Below are 17,267 nucleotides of genomic sequence, written 5' to 3'. Positions count from 1 at the left end.
TTTATTTTTTTGATTTATTTTAAATTTTGAAGGCGGGAAGATAGTAATGGCGCACCATGGGCAGGTGTGCCATTAGTAAGTTTGAATTTTTTGAATTTTTTTGCCTCTCCAGATCTTAATTACTAATGGCGCACCGTGGGAGTGGTGCACTATTACTAGTTGAACTAGTAATGACGCACCATCCCACGATGCGTCATTAGTAGTTTTGAAAAAATTAATTTTTTTTACTAATGACGCACTGTGGATGTGTTGCGCCATTAGTATTTGCACACTAATGACGTACCAACACCTGGTGCGCCATTAGTACTTAGTAATGGCGCATCACATGTACAGTGCGTCATTAGTGTGTTCATATTGGCTATAGCTGTTTTTTAAGTAGTGTGGCAGAGCCGCAAGTGCCCGGAGTGCTCCGTCACCGCCGGCTTCGGCCGCTGCTACGCCGTCGACCAGATCCTGCGGGCCGTCCGCGTCCCTTGCCCCAACGCCGCGCGCGGCTGCCCTGTCCAGACGTAGCTCCACGAGCGGGAGGAGCACGAGAAGTCGTGCGCGTTGCTCCTGCGACACGACCTGGCCACCGTCACCATCAATGACAATGCAAAGGTACGTAGGATTCGACCTTATGCTACCTCCGACCCCGATTCGATCTGTCTTGCTAGCTATGTTGATTGATGACTTGTGTGAGATGCAGATGCAGGCGGGAGGGGTTGTCAGGATGGGCCCTTGCGGCGGCGGCGGCGGCAACGACAGAAAGATAGGCATGGTGGGCGAGGTGACACGCATTGTCCAGGTCGCCGTCCGCCACTGCGCGTTGCTCCTGCGCCACGGCCTGGCCACCGTCACCATCAATGACAATCCAAAGGTAGGATTCGACCTTATGCTACCTCCGACACCGATTCGATCTGCTGTCTTGCTAGCTATGTTGATTGATGATTACATGTTTCTTGTGTGAGATGAGATGCAAGCCGGAGAGGTCGTCAGGATGGGCCCTTGCGGCGGCGGCGGCAGCAACGACAGAAAGGTAGGCATGGTGGGCGAGGTGACACGCATTGTCTAGGTCGCCGTCCGCCACTGCCGCGCCGTTGACGCCGTTCGCGTAACGTACATGCGGAAAGACCGGGAGGAATCGAGCGAGACCGAGCTTTGGGGAGGGAAAGGCGGCATGACCACGGTGGTAATTACTTTCCTAACTAACAACGGGTCCACGGCCATGAGTTGCCTATAATCATTAGTCTCCGTGTGTTGTGGATGAGTTGACAAGCTGTGTTCTCCTCTTGTTTCGCGTGTGCATGCAGTTCCGTCTGCAGCGGGACGAATACCTGACGAGCGTGGAAGGCCCCTACAGCCACTTCAATGGCAACGTCGTCATCAGGTCGCTCAAGTTCGTCAGCAACCTTCGCACCCACGGGCCCTACGGGAACGCGTGCGGCGTGCGGTTCTCGCTCCCAGCGGGCGCCGGCGGCAGGATCGTCGGCTTCCATGCGCGGTGTGACGACCAGTACCTCCACGCCATTGGCACCTACGTCAAGATGGACGACCGTGCATCGTGATCGACCCCAAATTCGTTTGTATCGTGTAGCGACTGTTTTTGCATTCATTCATCTAGCTATTTCATTTCACTTGCTGCTTCTCAAGTCTCAACAACGTCGATGATCGATGCTCTAGCCCCAGGACTGTTTAGCTAGGAGGAAAAATGTTAGGTTTAATCTTGATTCATGTATCTGCATATTTGTTTTGTCTTGCATATAGCTAGGTTTAGTATTTGCTGGCAAGTCCTACGTGCGTACCAAGATGGCAAAGTCTCGGTAAAAAGCGCAATAAAGCCAGTATGGTGCGTAGGCGTGATGCTATGGTGCCGTGTGACATGGCAGCTTCGTGTGAAGCGACGCGTGCGTGCGCGACGAGACCGGCTGGGTGGATCACTTGGAGCTGAGACACATGGCCAATTTGTTAGTTTGTGTTGGTATGTATGCATGCACAAAGTTTGTTAGCAGGTTTGCTGAGTCGTGTGGCAGTTGAGATAATGCTGCGCACTTGCTGGACGTGGTCAAGCCCTGTGTATATATACTGTGCACCGAGAAATGAAAAGTGGGGCCGTGACTCGTGAGGGGGGGAGATATAGGAGCATCTCCGACAGACGCGCGCAAGCGCGGCGCACTAATTCTTTTTTTACAACGTTGAAATAGCGCTTTTGCGTGTTGAACTAGTCAGTTGCTTTACTAAGAGCCCAAAATTTGTAGCGCGCCAGCGTGCCGCTTCAGCAGGCGCGGTAAAATAGAGCGCGCGCCCAGCCGACGCACAAAAAACACATACAGGATGATCTCAAACATCCAAAATATGCAAATTTCACACAAACAAGATGATCTCAAACATCAATGAGAAACATAGTTCAAATTCATAGCCTAGTTCAAAAGATGCAAAGTTCGCACAAACAAGATGATCGCAAGCAAGTTCATGAACAAGTTTACACGAACGAATTAAACATCAACAATCATTCCCCATCATCTTCTTCCATCTCGTTTGTCTCCTCTTCTTCGTCCGTTTCTTCTTCCGATTCTCCATCCTCTTGTTTGTTCTCTCCTTCATTGAAAACTCGAACGATGTTTGCACTATCAACAAAGGCATCATGTGAAGGCATGTGAGGCCGCCATGGTTTAAATGAGGCCGGAAACAACATATAACAATTCCGGAAAATCCCCATATACAATTTTTCGAATTTGGCACTGTTCTACCTAAAACACAATTTTATTTTTGTTAAACATGCAAAGTAAGTGCACCATATTATTCTACATGTTTTTCTACTCAATTGACATATATAAATTATTTAATTCAGAGCTACGGTTATTTATGAAGGAAATATGCCCTAGAGACAATAATAAAGTTGTTATTTATATTTCCTTACATCATGATAAATGTTTATTACTCATGCTAAAATTGTATTAACCGGAAACTTAGTACATGTGTGAATACATAGACAAACAGAGTGTCCCTAGTATGCCTCTACTAGACTAGCTCGTTAATCAAAGATGATTAAGTTTCCTAGCCATAGACATGTGTTGTCATTTGATGAACGGGATCACATCATTAGAGACTGATGTGATGGACAAGACCCATCCATTAGCTTAGCACTATGATTGTTTAGTTTATTGCTATTGCTTTCTTCATGATTTATACATGTTCCTATGACTATGAGATTATGCAACTCCCGAATACCAGAGGAACACTTAGTGTGCTATCAAACGTCACAACGTAACTGGGTGATTATAAAGATGCTCTACAGGTGTCTCCGATGGTGTTTGTTGAGTTCGCATAGATCGAGATTAGGATTTGTCACTCCGGTTGTCGGAGAGGTATCTCTGGGCCCTCTCGGTAAACTATAAGCCTTGCAAGCAATGTGACTAATGAGTTAGTTGCGGGATGATGCATTATGTAATGAGTAAAGAGACTTGCCGGTAACGAGATTGAACTAGGTATGGTGATACCGACGATCGAATCTCAGGCAAGTAACATACCGATGACAAAGGGAACAACGTATGTTGTTATGCGGTTTGACCGATAAAGATCTTCATAGAATATGTATGAGTCAATATGAGCATCCAGGTTCCGCTATTGGTTATTGACCGGAGATGAGTCTCGGTCATGTCTACATAGTTCTTAAACCCGTAGGGTCTGCACGCTTAATGTTCGATGACGATTTGTATTATGAGTTTATGTGATTTGATGAGCGCAGGTTGTTCGGAGTTCCGGATGAGAACACGGACGTGACGAGGAGTCTCAAAATGGTCGAGAGGTAAAGATTCATATATTGAAAGGCTATATTCGGACATCGGAAAAGTTCCGAGTGATTCGGGTATTTTTCGGAGTACCGTGGAGTTACGGGAATTCGGCGGGAGAAGTAATGGGCCTTATTGGGCTTTAGTGGAGAGAGGGGAGAAGGGCCAAGAGGTGGCGCGCGCCTCCCCCTGCCCAAACCGAATTGGACAAGGGGTGGGGGCGCGGCCCCTCTTTCCTTCTCCCTCTCCCTCTCTTTCCTTCTCTCCTACTCCGAATAGGAAAGGGAAACCTTACTAGGACTTGGGAGTCCTAGTAGGAGTCCCTATGCTTGGCGCGCCCCCTAGGCCAGCCTCCTCCTCCCTCCCTCCTTATATACGGGGGAGGCAAGCACCCAAAAGGCACCCAAGATTTGTCTTAGCCGTGTGCGGTGCCCCCCTCCACAGTTTACACACCTCGGTCATATCGTCGTAGTTCTTAGGCGAAGCCCTGCGCCGGTAACTTCATCATCACCGTCACCACGCCGTCGTGCTGACGAAACTCTCCCTTGGCCTCAGCTGGATCTAGAGTTCGAGAGACGTCACCGAGCTGAACGTGTGCAGATCGCGGAGGTGCCGTGCATTCGGTACTTGATCGGTTGGATCGCGAAGACGTTCGACTACATCAACCGCGTTACTTAACGCTTCCGCTTTCGGTCTACGAGGATACGTAGACACACTCTCCCCGCTCGTTGCTATGCATCTCCTAGATAGATCTTGCGTGATCGTAGGAATTTTTTAAAATACTGCGTTCGCCAACAATTTAGTTATGAAATAAACCCGTCGCGGAGACGAACAGGCGAAGAGGCCAATAGAAATGAATAGGGGAACACAAACAGATGAAGGTGTTTGTGCTGGTTTTGCGATACAAACGAAATATTGGCAGAACCTCAGGGCCGTTTTTAAGTTCCTTCTAGCAGCTCTCTCCGAGGACCGCGGGTTTGTTTCTTCCTATACGTAGTTTTTTTGTGGATAATACTGCACCTACCTGTGCGTGCCTCCCATCCGACGTGGCAGGTTTCGGACTAAATCTACCTTTCTTAAGAAGTTGCTCCCCACTTCTCCCTATTCCCTCATCATGCACGTCCACATCAGCAGATTGCCACATCATTTTTCAGTTTCCAAAATCGCCCAATCACTCATATTACCACTTTTATTACCCCGGTGGAAAAAAGACCTGTTTTTCCCCTCACCTGCAGACCGCACGGCCGCCGGCCCTCCCGCAGGATCCACCCACCTCCAGCCCTCTACCCTTGAGGAAAAAATACCAAATCAACTCACATGGCATTTATGATTCCCAACGCAGACCCTCTCATCTTTCCAACGAAACATATTCAACTTCCTCTTCAGCTTCTCCAACCTTCATCAAATCCCACTGTATTATTTTTGCAACCGAGATGGATAGGTTTTCTTCTCCCTCCATCAAATCCCACTACTCAAGCGATTCAGTTGCTCTTCCATCAGGTATTTATGTTCGCTCACATGCGCGCAATTTGGCAGGGTGTGGCAGTGAGCGATGGTGAGAGGCATTCCTCCTCGGCGATGAGGTACCCCGACGGCCGTCCCTGCCCTGCCTCTGGCTTCCCTATCGTAGGTGCCCCCGCCATGGAAGAACAGCGCCTTGTGGAGTATGCAGCCGCGCCGGGATCGGCCCCGGCCACCCTCGGCGAGTACCTCACGGTCTCCCCACGCGGCCACGCCTATGGTCAGACTCTCCTCGAAGCTCCCTCATGTCCTTGCTATGCTCCGGGCCGTTCTAGCGCCGGCCGCCTCGGATGCATCAGACACGGCCATCCCCGGCGCGGCCCAGTTCCAGCGTGATCGGGAAGGAGGAGCTCCCTCATGTCGTTGCTGTGCTTTGAGCCCTCATTGTGGCGGCGGCCTCGGACGCACCTGATGCGGCAACCACCACCGCGCCTGATGTGACCCTTTTCAACCCCCCCGTCCCCTACTAAATTAGTCAAAACTTTTGTTGTTCATAGTAGAACTGATCCAGATTATCTCCTCACGGCGGGGCCATGAATCCCATTAATTAAATAATGGACGGCATGGCTTATTCTTCTTCTTTCATGTAACTGTGCAGGTTTATACTGAACTCGCCAGAACTCCCATTGTCTAAGTCTGCATAATCCCATCAACAAGTTGATAGCTTTGGTAAAACTCCCAGTATGTGTATTGAGTATTCAGAGGTTCGTTGCAGTACAATTTCCTTTTTGGACAAAATCCTTTGGTTAGTTTCAGAGTACTAGCAGTTTGTGAGTAAATTTGTTGTGTTTTGTCAACCAATATGTGAATCATGCTTCTGACCACATTCAGTCATGAATCTGTATTACTAACCACGAGATTTACCAATCAGATGTCTCTTACAACATGGTAGTTAAGCCCACTTCCTTCTTACCAAATAGGACATTTGCACACAGTGTTTCTATGTTTTATCTCTTAATATTGAAAAAATGGTAACATAGTTCCGCTGCAACACGTACCATGTTCCGATCTATCCATTCTCACACTTCCTCTACTCTGTTGCTTCTTTACTATACCATGCACTTGGCCTGTTGAATATGTTTGTTTTGTCTTCCTTGAGCATGTTCAGAGATGGGTCGATGTTTCTGTCATGAGACAGTAGGTATGTGTTAGCATTTTTTCCCCATATTTAATATATTTGCACATTATTAGCTAGATCGATTGTATAAGCCAGTTTGTTACAACAGTGTTCAGTTTGATTGGCACGCCTAACAAAACAAAGCCACCATTATTCCATTAGTTGATTACAGGTTTCTAATAAATATTTGTATTGAGGCCCTCTGTTCGTAAGACTGCACAAAATGGATATCCCAGAAAGTTCTTCATAGCGTCGTGCTATTCGGCCAGTCCCCTTGACCAGCCCCAGTGCAGCTGGTGAGAACTATTGGAGGCATATGCAACTTAACAGGGTTAGTTAGGTTCTTGAAGCCACCTAAAATCTTTAGTCCTGTGGTATGCATGATATCTATTGATTTATCTACAACTCATATGAGCATCACGTTCTTGGTATCAATCAGACCTATACCTCTTAACATGATGTTCATTAACTCAACTGTCAAAGGATTAATTCAGATAATCTTTGCAACCACCAAATTTGACATTTATCCGTAATCGTAAGCTTTTGTCGTTCCCATCTATCAGGGATTATCTTTGGAATCAATGGCATTATGAGATTTATTTTGGCACGAAGGGCATGTTGACAGAGTCACGGAAACAGACACACTTACGATCCAATTTAGAATTTGTGTGAGCTTCTGGATGCCTTGGCCACACACACACATGGCTCTCCCCTCTCCTCTCTCTCCCCTGGCGACGCCTCCCTCCCCCTCCTCCCCTCCGGCGGCGGCCTCGTCTCGTGCGGCCTCCCCCCTCTTCCCCATTGTCTCCTCCTTGTTCCCCCTCGGCGGCGCGCCCCGCCCCCTCCTCCGCCCCGGCCCCCTCGCCTCGCTCCGTCCTCCCCGCTCCTTCTCGGGCCAACAGGTTCTGGGCTCTCGACTCGGATGATTCGGGGTCGGATTCTGAGGCTCTTCCTCCCCCTCCTTGTCTGGTCCCTACGGGCGGTCTCTCCGTCGTTTCGGCCCCGGGCCACCGTCGGAAGTTCGCCCCTGGCGGGCGCGGTCGGCTTGCCGGTGTCGTGGTGGAGGAGGATGGCTGGCGTCGCGTTTCCCGTGGGCTCCGCCGTGCTGTGGCCTGGTCTCCGGTTCGGGGGCCTCTGGGCTCTGGTGGGGGTGGGGGGCAGTGGCTGCGGCTTCCTCTCCGTCCTCCCCTCCGGTGGTCCTCCCCGCCTGTTCGTTCTCTGGGGGGTCGGCTCCGGCTTCGCCGTCGGCGGCGGCGGCGGCGCCTGACCTAGATCTCGAGATGGGGTTGGTGGTGGATTCTGTGTCTGGGCTGCGGGCCCTTGTGCCGCTTGATGGGCCTGGTGGGCTTGGGTCGGTGCCTGCCCTGGCCTGCGTGACCGTTTTCCCCCTCCCTTCCCTGGACTCTGGGCCACGGATGGCCCAGGCCCAGCCCCACCTCGGCCCTCCCTGTCGGCCCGGGCCTGGCTCGGTCCAGGTATATATGGATCCGTAAGGGGTCGGTTCCCCCATTTCTAGGGTTTCCTGCCTCCTCTTCCGATCTGCGTCGTCGCCGCCTCCCCATTCGCTTCTTCTCCCGATCTGCTATTCCTCCTCCCCTTTCCCGTTCGTTTGCGGCGGTGGTCGCGATGGATCGTTCGCGCGGGTCCTCAAGCGAGGCCGTCTCCGGCCAGAAGCGGGGGCGTGATGGATCTGGCGAGGCGGCGGCCGATCTGGAGTATAAAGCTACGCTGCGCGCTAAGCTCCAGGCGTCGCTCGCTCCGGAGGCGGGGTCGGCGGCAGCGGCGGCCGGCTCGTCCCCGCGCGCCTCTGGTTCTGGGCCGGCGGATCCCTCGCTGCCCCTGCATGGCGCTCCTCCGGGCGTTGCTCATCCTTGGGAACTGGCGGCCGCGGGCAGTCGGGCTGGCTCTTCTGGCCCGGTTCCGCCGCCTCCTCCGCATGGTGCTGCTCCCCTGGGTGGTGGGTCGGTGCGGGCTCCGGCGGTGGCTGGTGGGGGTCCGTCGCGTTTCGTCCCGCGAGGTGTGTTGGGGGCGCCGGTCCGCCGTCCCGTTGGCGCTACTGCTGGGTGGGGCGTCGGATCTGGGCTCGGCGCGACTGGTGATGGTATTCTCCCCCTCCCCCTCATGGTCCTGGTCGCGCTCCTCCTCAATCTCAGGTCGCCAATCCTACTCTCACCTGCTTCGCATGTCATCGTCCTGGTCATTTTCAGTCCCGATGCCAAAACCCCCCCTTCTGCCTCATCTGTAGGGAAGATGGTCATCTCACTGTGGATTGTCAGAACCGTACCAAGCCTCCTGCCTTTGTCCACTATGGTCTTGGCCTTCCTGGGTGCTCCTTCTTTGCCTTAGATAGGGAGGTTCCTCCTGTTGCTCCTATTCCAGCGCTCTCCAACATCGACATCATCTCTGTCCAGTCCAAACGCATAACATCCCAGGTTCTTCTTGATGAGCTCCGGTTGTGGGATGAGGGAGGGTGGGACTGGCAAATCCGTCAGCTTTCAGACTTCGAGTTTGCTGCGACTTTCCCCTCCAAGGAAAGCCTCCGCATGATTTCCTCCTGTACTAGCTTCATGTTGCCTCTGAACCAATTGGTTGTCTCGGTCAAGGCTGCATCTAATGGCTCCAAGGCTATCTCCTCTCTGTCTGATGTATGGGTTCTAGTTGATGATGTCCCTCCTGTGTTGTGTTCCACGACGTTTCTGATGGCTTTCGGGGTGCTAATCGGCAAACCTATTGAGGTTGATCATGAGTCTTTGGCTATCCTCGGGCCGGTCCGTCTGCGGGTGTGGTGTGTGGATCCCCTCTGTATCCGTGGCTCCATTGATGTCTTCCCCTCGGCTGGTGGCTTCCGGCTCAGGGTCCGGGTGGAGGGTGACTCGGGTCCGGTGTCGCCCCCGCCTCCTCCCCCGCCCCTGCTTCCGGCAATGATGACAAGAACAAGGATGGTGACGGCTGCCCGGATGATTCTATGCATGGCAATGATCAGCGCTTTACCCAGTCGGAGTGGGACGGGCTCTTGTTGGGTAACGTAACAATAATTCAAAATTTTCCTACGTGTCACCAAGATCAATCTAGGAGATGCTAGCAACGAGAGAGAGGGAGTGCATCTTCATACCCTTGAAGATCGCTAAGCGGAAGCGTCACAAGAACGCAGTTGATGGAGTCGTACTCGCGGCGATTCAAATCGCGGAAGATCCGATCTAGCGCCGAACGGACGGCGCCTCCGTGTTCAACACACGTACAGCCCGGGGACGTCTCCTCCTTCTTGATCCAGCAAGGGGAGAGGAGAAGTTGATGGAGAACTCCAGCAGTACGACGGCGTGGTGGCAATGGAGCTCGTGGTTCTCCGGCAGAGCTTCGCTAAGCACTACGGAGGAGGAGAGGGCTGCGCCAGGCAAGGGTGCGGCTGCCCTCCCACCCCCTCACTATATATAGGGGGAAGGGGAGAGGGGGCCGGCCCCTCTAGATGGATCTAGAGGAGGAGGCGGCGGCCAGGGGAAACCCTAGATGGGTTTGGGCGCCCCCACCCCCTAGGAAACTTGCCCCCCAAGCCGGGAGGGGCGGCTGCCCTAGGGGTGGCGCCCCCACCTCTCCTGGTTACGTGAGAGGGGTTGGGAGGGGCGCACAGCCCCTTAGTGGGCTGGTTTGCCCCTTCCCCTTGGCCCATAAGGCCCCCCAACGCTTGCCGGGGCCTCCGAAAGCCCTTTCGGACATGCTGGCCATAGCCTGGTACCCGCGGAACAATTCCGGACCCCAATACCCTTCGTCCAATATACCGATCTTCACCTTCGGACCATTCCGGAGCTCCTCGTCATGTCCAGGATCTCATCCGGGACTCCGAACAACCTTTGGTAACCACATACTATTTCCCATAACAACTCTAGCGTCACCGAACCTTAAGTGTGTAGACCCTACGGGTTCGGGAACCATGCAGACATGACCGAGACACCTCTCCGGCCAATAACCAATAGCAGGATCTGGATACCCATATTGGCTCCCACATGTTCCACGATGATATCATTGGATGAACCACGATGTCGGGGATTCAATCAATCCCGTATACAATTCCCTTTGTCTATCGGTATGTTACTTGCCCGAGATTCGATCGTCGGTATCCCAATACCTCGTTCAATCTTGTTACCGGCAAGTCTCTTTACTCGTTCCGTAACGCATGATCCCGTGGCTAACTCATTAGTCACATTGAGCTCATTATGATGATGCATTACCGAGTGGGCCCAGAGATACCTCTCCGTCATACGGAGTGACAAATCCCAGTCTCAATTCGTGCCAACTCAACAGACACTTTCAGAGATACCTGTAGTGCACCTTTATAGCCACCCAGTTACGTTGTGACGTTTGGTACACCCAAAGCATTCCTACAGTATCCGGGAGTTGCACAATCTCATGGTCTAAGGAAACGATACTTGACATTAGAAAAGCTCTTAGCAAACGAACTACACGATCTTGTGCTATGCTTAGGATTGGGTCTTGTCCATCACATCATTCTCCTAATGATGTGATCCCGTTATCAATGACATCCAATGTCCATGGTCAGGAAACCATAACCATCTATTGATCAACGAGCTAGTCAACTAGAGGCTTACTAGGGACATGTTGTGGTCTATGTATTCACACATGTATTACGGTTTCCAGTTAATACAATTATAGCATGAACAATAGACAATTATCATGAACAAGGAAATATAATAATAACCATTTTATTATTGCCTCTAGGGCATATTTCCAACAGCTCTCTCCAGAAGACCAGGACCTGTTGAAGGAGAATGCTCCGGTCGGCCGGGGGGCTAATGATTCGTTGCCGGACTCGGTTGGAGGGGCTGCGGCTTCTGGTGGGGCGAAGGGAACTCCATTTTCGGCGGTGTGCTCTAACCTTCCAGCCCGCCCCGCCTCTCCATCCCTCTCAGGCATTGAAGACTTGCCCCCGGCTGGCCCCTTAGCCTCCAAGAAGAAGAAGAAGTCGTCGGTCAAGCAATATTCTGCTAAAAGCAGGGCGTCTGGTGATTCAAGGCAGTCTGCGGCTGGGCTCTGCCGCAGGCTGGATGCTGACTTGGGTACGGCCTCGGGCCCGTCTTCTGCTGCGGCATCTCCCTGTCGTGCTCGTCCTGCGCCGTTGCGCTCGCCGGCATCCACGGCTCGCAAGAGCGGTCGCGTCTCCAACAGCGGCGAGCGGGTGGCTGATCGGGCCGCTCGGCGCGCTGCGGCTCGGGATCTGCCTCCTTCAGATTCGCGTCCATGCCCCCCTCCTCTAACCCCGATGTTCATTCTCCTATTCGTTTAGTGTTTCCGTCTCAATCTGATGAACATTTGCTTAGTATTTTAGATGATGTGGGTATTTGCTTTGACGCTAGTTTGGGTTCTCCCTCTTCATTGCTTGGCGTTATTAGGGCTAATGAAATAGCTCAGGCTGACATAGCTAAAGCCAAGGAGGCTGGGCTGGGATTGATTGCCCCATTGGTTGTGGCCGGTGGGGATGAGGGGGGATCTGACAGGAGTCAGGCTCCCCCGACTGCTTCTAAAACCTGCAAGGCTCTGAGCAGGTCGAGCCTTAGAATTAAAAACCTCTCTTTTAGATGAAGGCTCTATTCTGGAATATTAGGGGTTTCGGCGCTAGGGGGCGCAGGGACCAGCTAAAAGACTTGGTTCGTTCTGAAAATGTTGATATCATTGGTCTTGTCGAGACTCTCAAACCCTCCTTCTCCCCAAATGAACTCTCGGCCGTTGCTGGGACAGATAGATTCGATTGGAACGTTGTGGCCCCTGTTGGTCATTCGGGTGGTATTCTTCTTGGCACTAAGAAAGATGTTTTTGATTTTGTCGCTTTTGATCATGGCATTTTTTGGGCTAGCACGGTGGTTTCTCACCGAATCCTTAACTCTTTACTAGAAATCATGGTGGTATATGGTCTGGCTGATCATTCTATGTCATATATTTTTCTGGATGAACTTCGCAATAAAATTGAATCCTGTGAGCTGCCACTATTGATTGGGGGAGACTTCAATTTGATGCGCTACCCTTCGGATAAGAGTACCTCTTACTTCTCGTGGCCGCTGGCCGACGCGTTCAATGCTTTCATCAGAGACACGGCGATCCGTGAAATCCCTAGGGTCGGGGCCCGTTACACCTGGACGAATCGCCAAACTTCTCCCATTCGTTCTGTCCTTGATCGGGTCTTCTTGTGTCCTAGTTGGGATTCGTTGTTTCCCCGTGTCATTCTCAGAGCCTTGGCTATAGTGGGCTCGGATCACTCCCCTCTGATTCTTGATGATGGTACTCGTTCGGTTGCCTTCCCGAGGTTTCAGTTCGATGCCTCTTGGCTCCATGTGGAGGGTTTCGCTGACTTGATTGCGCAAAAGATTTCGTCTTTCCTGTCTTCTAACCGCCGATCTTTTGGTCCGATGGACGACTTGTTGGAAATATGCCCTAGAGGCAATAATAAATTGGTTATTATTATATTTCCTTGTTCATGATAATCGTTTATTATCCATGCTAGAATTGTATTGATAGGAAACTCAGATACATGTGTGGATACATAGACAACACCATGTCCCTAGTAAGCCTCTAGTTGACTAGCTTGTTGATCAATAGATGGTTACGGTTTCCTGACCATGGACATTGGATGTCGTTGATAACGGGATCACATCATTAGGAGAATGATGTGATGGACAAGACCCAATCCTATGCCTAGCACAAGATCGTGTAGTTCGTTTGCTAAGAGCTTTTCTAATGTCAAGTATCATTTCCTTAGACCATGAGATTGTGCAACTCCCGGATACCGTAGGAATGCTTTGGGTGTACCAAACGTCACAACGTAACTGGGTGGCTATAAAGGTGCACTACAGGTATCTCCGAAAGTGTCTGTTGGGTTGGCACGAATCGAGACTGGGATTTGTCACTCCGTGTAAACGGAGAGGTATCTCTAGGCCCACTCGGTAGGACATCATCATAATGTGCACAATGTGACCAAGGAGTTGATCATGGGATGATGTGTTATGGAACGAGTAAAGAGACTTGCCGGTAACGAGATTGAACAAGGTATCGGGATACCGACGATCGAATCTCGGGCAAGTACTATACCGGTAGACAAAGGGAATTGTATACGGGATTGATTGAATCCCCGACATCGTGGTTCATCCGATGAGATCATCGTGGAACATGTGGGAGCCCACTCGGTAATGCATCATCATAATGAGCTCAATGTGACCAAGGCGTTGGTCACGGGATCATGCATTGCGGTACGAGTAAAGAGACTTGCCGGTAACGAGATTGAACAAGGTATTGGGATACCGACGATCGAATCTCGGGCAAGTAACATACCGATTGACAAAGGGAATTGCATACGGATTGATTGAATCCTCGACACCGTGGTTCATCCGATGATATCATCGTGGAACATGTGGGAGCCAACATGGGTATCCAGATCCCGCTGTTGGTTATTGACCAGAGAACGTCTCGGTCATGTCTGCATGGTTCCCGAACCCGTAGGGTCTACACACTTAAGGTTCGGTGACGCTAGGGTTGTAGAGATATTAGTATGCGGTAACCCGAAAGTTGTTCGGAGTCCCGGATGAGATCCCGGACGTCACGAGGAGTTCCGGAGGTAAAGATTTATATATGGGAAGTCTTATTTTGGTCGCCGGAAAAGTTTCGCGCATTATCGGTATTGTACCGGGAGTGCCGAAAGGGGTCCGGGGGTCCCCCAAGGGGTCCACATGCCCCGGGGGGCCACATGGGCTGTGGGGTGTGCGCCTTGGCCTATATGAGCCAAGGGAACCAGCCCCAAGAAGCCCATGCGCCAAGAGATAAGATAAAGGGAGAGTCCTAAAGGGGGAAGGTGTTGGAAATATGCCCTAGAGGCAATAATAAATGGTTATTATTATATTTCTGTGTTCATGATAATAGTCTATTATTCATGCTATAATTGTATTGTCCGGAAATCGTAATACATGTGTGAATACATAGACCACAACCTGTCCCTAGTAAGCCTCTAGTTGACTAGCTCGTTGATCAACAGATAGTCATGGTTTCCTGACTATGGACATAGGATGTCACTGATAACGGGATAATGATGTGATGGACAAGACCCAACTTAAGCATAGCATAAAAGATCGTGTAGTTTCGTTTGCTAGAGCTTTTCCAATGTCAAGTATCTTTTCCTTAGACCAGGAGATCGTGCAACTCCCGGATACCGTAGGAGTGCTTTGGGTGTGCCAAACGTCACAACGTAACTGGGTGACTATAAAGGTGCATTACGGGTATCTCCGAAAGTGTCTGTTGGGTTGGCACGGATCGAGACTGGGATTTGTCACTTCGTGTAAACGGAGAGGTATCTCTGGGCCCACTCGGTAATGCATCATCATAATGAGCTCAATGTGACCAAGGCGTTGGTCACGGGATCATGCATTGCGGTACGAGTAAAGAGACTTGCCGGTAACGAGATTGAACAAGGTATTGGGATACCGACGATCGAATCTCGGGCAAGTAACATACCGATTGACAAAGGGAATTGCATACGGATTGATTGAATCCTCGACACCGTGGTTCATCCGATGATATCATCGTGGAACATGTGGGAGCCAACATGGGTATCCAGATCCCGCTGTTGGTTATTGACCGGAGAGGCGTCTCGGTCATGTCTGCATGTCTCCCGAACCCGTAGGGTCTACACACTTAAGGTCCGGTGACGCTAGGGTTGTAGAGATATATGTATGCGGAAACCCGAAAGTTGTTCGGAGTCCCGGATGAGATCCCGGACGTCACGAGAGGTTCCGGAATGGTCTGGAGGTAAAGATTTATATATGGGAAGTCTTATTTTGGTCGCCGGAAAAGTTTCGCGCTTTATCGGTATTGTACCGGGAGTGCCGAAAGGGGTCCGGGGGTCCACCAAGGGGGTCCACCAGCCCCGGGGGGCCACATGGGCTGTAAGGGGTGCGCCTTGGCCTATATGGGCCAAGGGCACTAGCCCCAAGAGGCCCATGCGCAAGAGATAAGAAAGAAGGGAGAGTCCTAAAAGGGGAAGGCACCTCCGAGGTGCCTTGGGGGGGAAGGACTCCCCCCTGGCCGCACCCTTCCTTGAAGGAAGGGGCAAGGCTGCGCCCCCCCCTCTCCCTTGGCCCTATATATAGTGGGGAGAAGGGAGGGCAGCAACATCTAAGCCTTGGGCGCCTCCCTCCTCCCCTGCAACACCTCTCTCTCTCTCGCAGAAGCTCGGCGAAGCCCTGCCGGAGACCCGCTACATCCACCACCACGCCGTCGTGCTGTTGGATCTCCATCAACCTCTCCTTCCCCCCTTGCTGGATCAAGAAGGAGGAGACGTCGCTGCACCGTACGTGTGTTGAACGCGGAGGTGCCGTACGTTCGGCACTCGGTCATCGGTGATTTGGATCACGGCGAGTACGACTCCGTCATCCACGTTCATTGGAACGCTTCCGCTCGCGATCTACAAGGGTATGTAGATGCACTCCTTTCCCCTCGTTGCTAGTAGACTCCATAGATGCATCTTGGTGAGCGTAGGAAAATTTTAAATTATGCTACGATTCCCAACAGTGGCATCATGAGCCAGGCCTATGCGTAGTTACTATGCACGAGTAGAACACAAAGAAGTTGTGGGCGTTGATGTTGCCAATTCTTCTTGCCGCTACTAGTCGTTTCTTGTTTCGGCGGCATTGTAGGATGAAGCGGCCCGGACCGACCTTACACGTACGCTTACGTGAGACAGGTTCCACCGACTGACATGCACTAGTTGCATAAGGTGGCTAGCGGGTGTCTGTCTCTCCTACTTTAGTCGGAACGGATTCGATGAAAAGGGTCCTTATGAAGGGTAAATAGAAATTGGCAAATCACGTTGTGGTCATACGTAGGTAAGAAATCGTTCTTGCTAGAAACCTACAAACCACGTAAAAACTTGCAACAACAATTAGAGGACGTCTAACTTGTTTTTGCAGCAAGTGATATATGTGATATGATATGGCCAGAAGATGTGATGAATGATATATGTGATGTATGAGATTGATCATATTCTTGTAATAGGAATCACGACTTGCATGTCGATGAGTATGGCAACCGGCAGGAGCCATAGGAGTTGTCTTTATTATTTTGCATGACCTGCGTGTCATTGAATAACGCCATGTAATTTACTTTACTTTGTTGCTAAACGGTTAGCCATAGAAGTAGAAGTAATCGTTGGCGTGACAACTTCATGAAGACACAATGATGGAGATCATGATGATGGAGATCATGGTGTCATGCCGGTGACGAAGATGATCATGGTGCCCCGAAGATGGAGATCAAAGGAGCATGATGATATTGGCCATATCATGTCACTATTTGATTGCATGTGATGTTTATCATGTTTTTGCATCTTATTTGCTTAGAACGACGGTAGCAAGTAGGATGATCCCTTATAATAATTTCAAGAAAGTGTTCACCCTAACTGTGCACCGTTGCGAAGGTTCGTCGTTTCGAAGCACCACGTGATGATCGGGTGTGATAGATTCTTACGTTCGCATACAACGGGTGTTGACGAGCCTAGCATGTACAGACATGGCCTCGGAACACACGCAATACACTTAGGTTGACTTGACGAGCCTAGCATGTACAGACATGGCCTCGGAACACGGAGGACCGAAAGGTCGAGCATGAGTCGTATAGAAGATACGATCAACATGGAGATGTTCACCGATCTTGACTAGTCCGTCTCACGTGATGATCGGACACGGCCTAGTTGAGCTCGGATCATGTTTCACTTAGATGACTAGAGGGATGTCTGTCTGAGTGGGAGTTCATTAAATAATTTGATTATATGAACTTAATTATCATGAACTTAGTCTAAAATCTCTACATTA

General features: G+C 50.9%; 1 protein-coding gene across 1 annotated transcript; it reads left to right on the top strand.

Annotated features, from left to right (window-relative positions):
• Positions 1 to 274: 274 nt before the first annotated feature.
• LOC141039120 (jacalin-related lectin Calsepa-like) lies at positions 275 to 1,547 on the top strand. Its single transcript, XM_073506426.1, has 4 exons — positions 275 to 292; positions 388 to 501; positions 689 to 859; positions 1,293 to 1,547. The coding sequence occupies exons 1-4, from the start codon at positions 275 to 277 to the stop codon at positions 1,545 to 1,547; spliced, it is 558 nt and encodes a 185-aa protein (XP_073362527.1).
• The last annotated feature ends 15,720 nt before the right edge of the window (positions 1,548 to 17,267 follow it).

This window comes from Aegilops tauschii, chromosome 1 (genome assembly GCF_002575655.3).
Source record: "Aegilops tauschii subsp. strangulata cultivar AL8/78 chromosome 1, Aet v6.0, whole genome shotgun sequence".
Taxonomy (NCBI): Eukaryota; Viridiplantae; Streptophyta; class Magnoliopsida; order Poales; family Poaceae; genus Aegilops; species Aegilops tauschii.
This window is presented reverse-complemented; position numbering and strand designations above follow the sequence as displayed.

Excerpts from the sequence above, each read along its gene's own strand:
- LOC141039120 (XM_073506426.1), top strand. Across the intron at positions 502-688 it reads ACGCCGCGCGCGGCTGCCCT|ATGCAGGCGGGAGGGGTTGT; the intron begins GTCCAGACGTAG and ends TGTGAGATGCAG. Across the intron at positions 860-1,292 it reads CCATCAATGACAATCCAAAG|TTCCGTCTGCAGCGGGACGA; the intron begins GTAGGATTCGAC and ends GTGTGCATGCAG.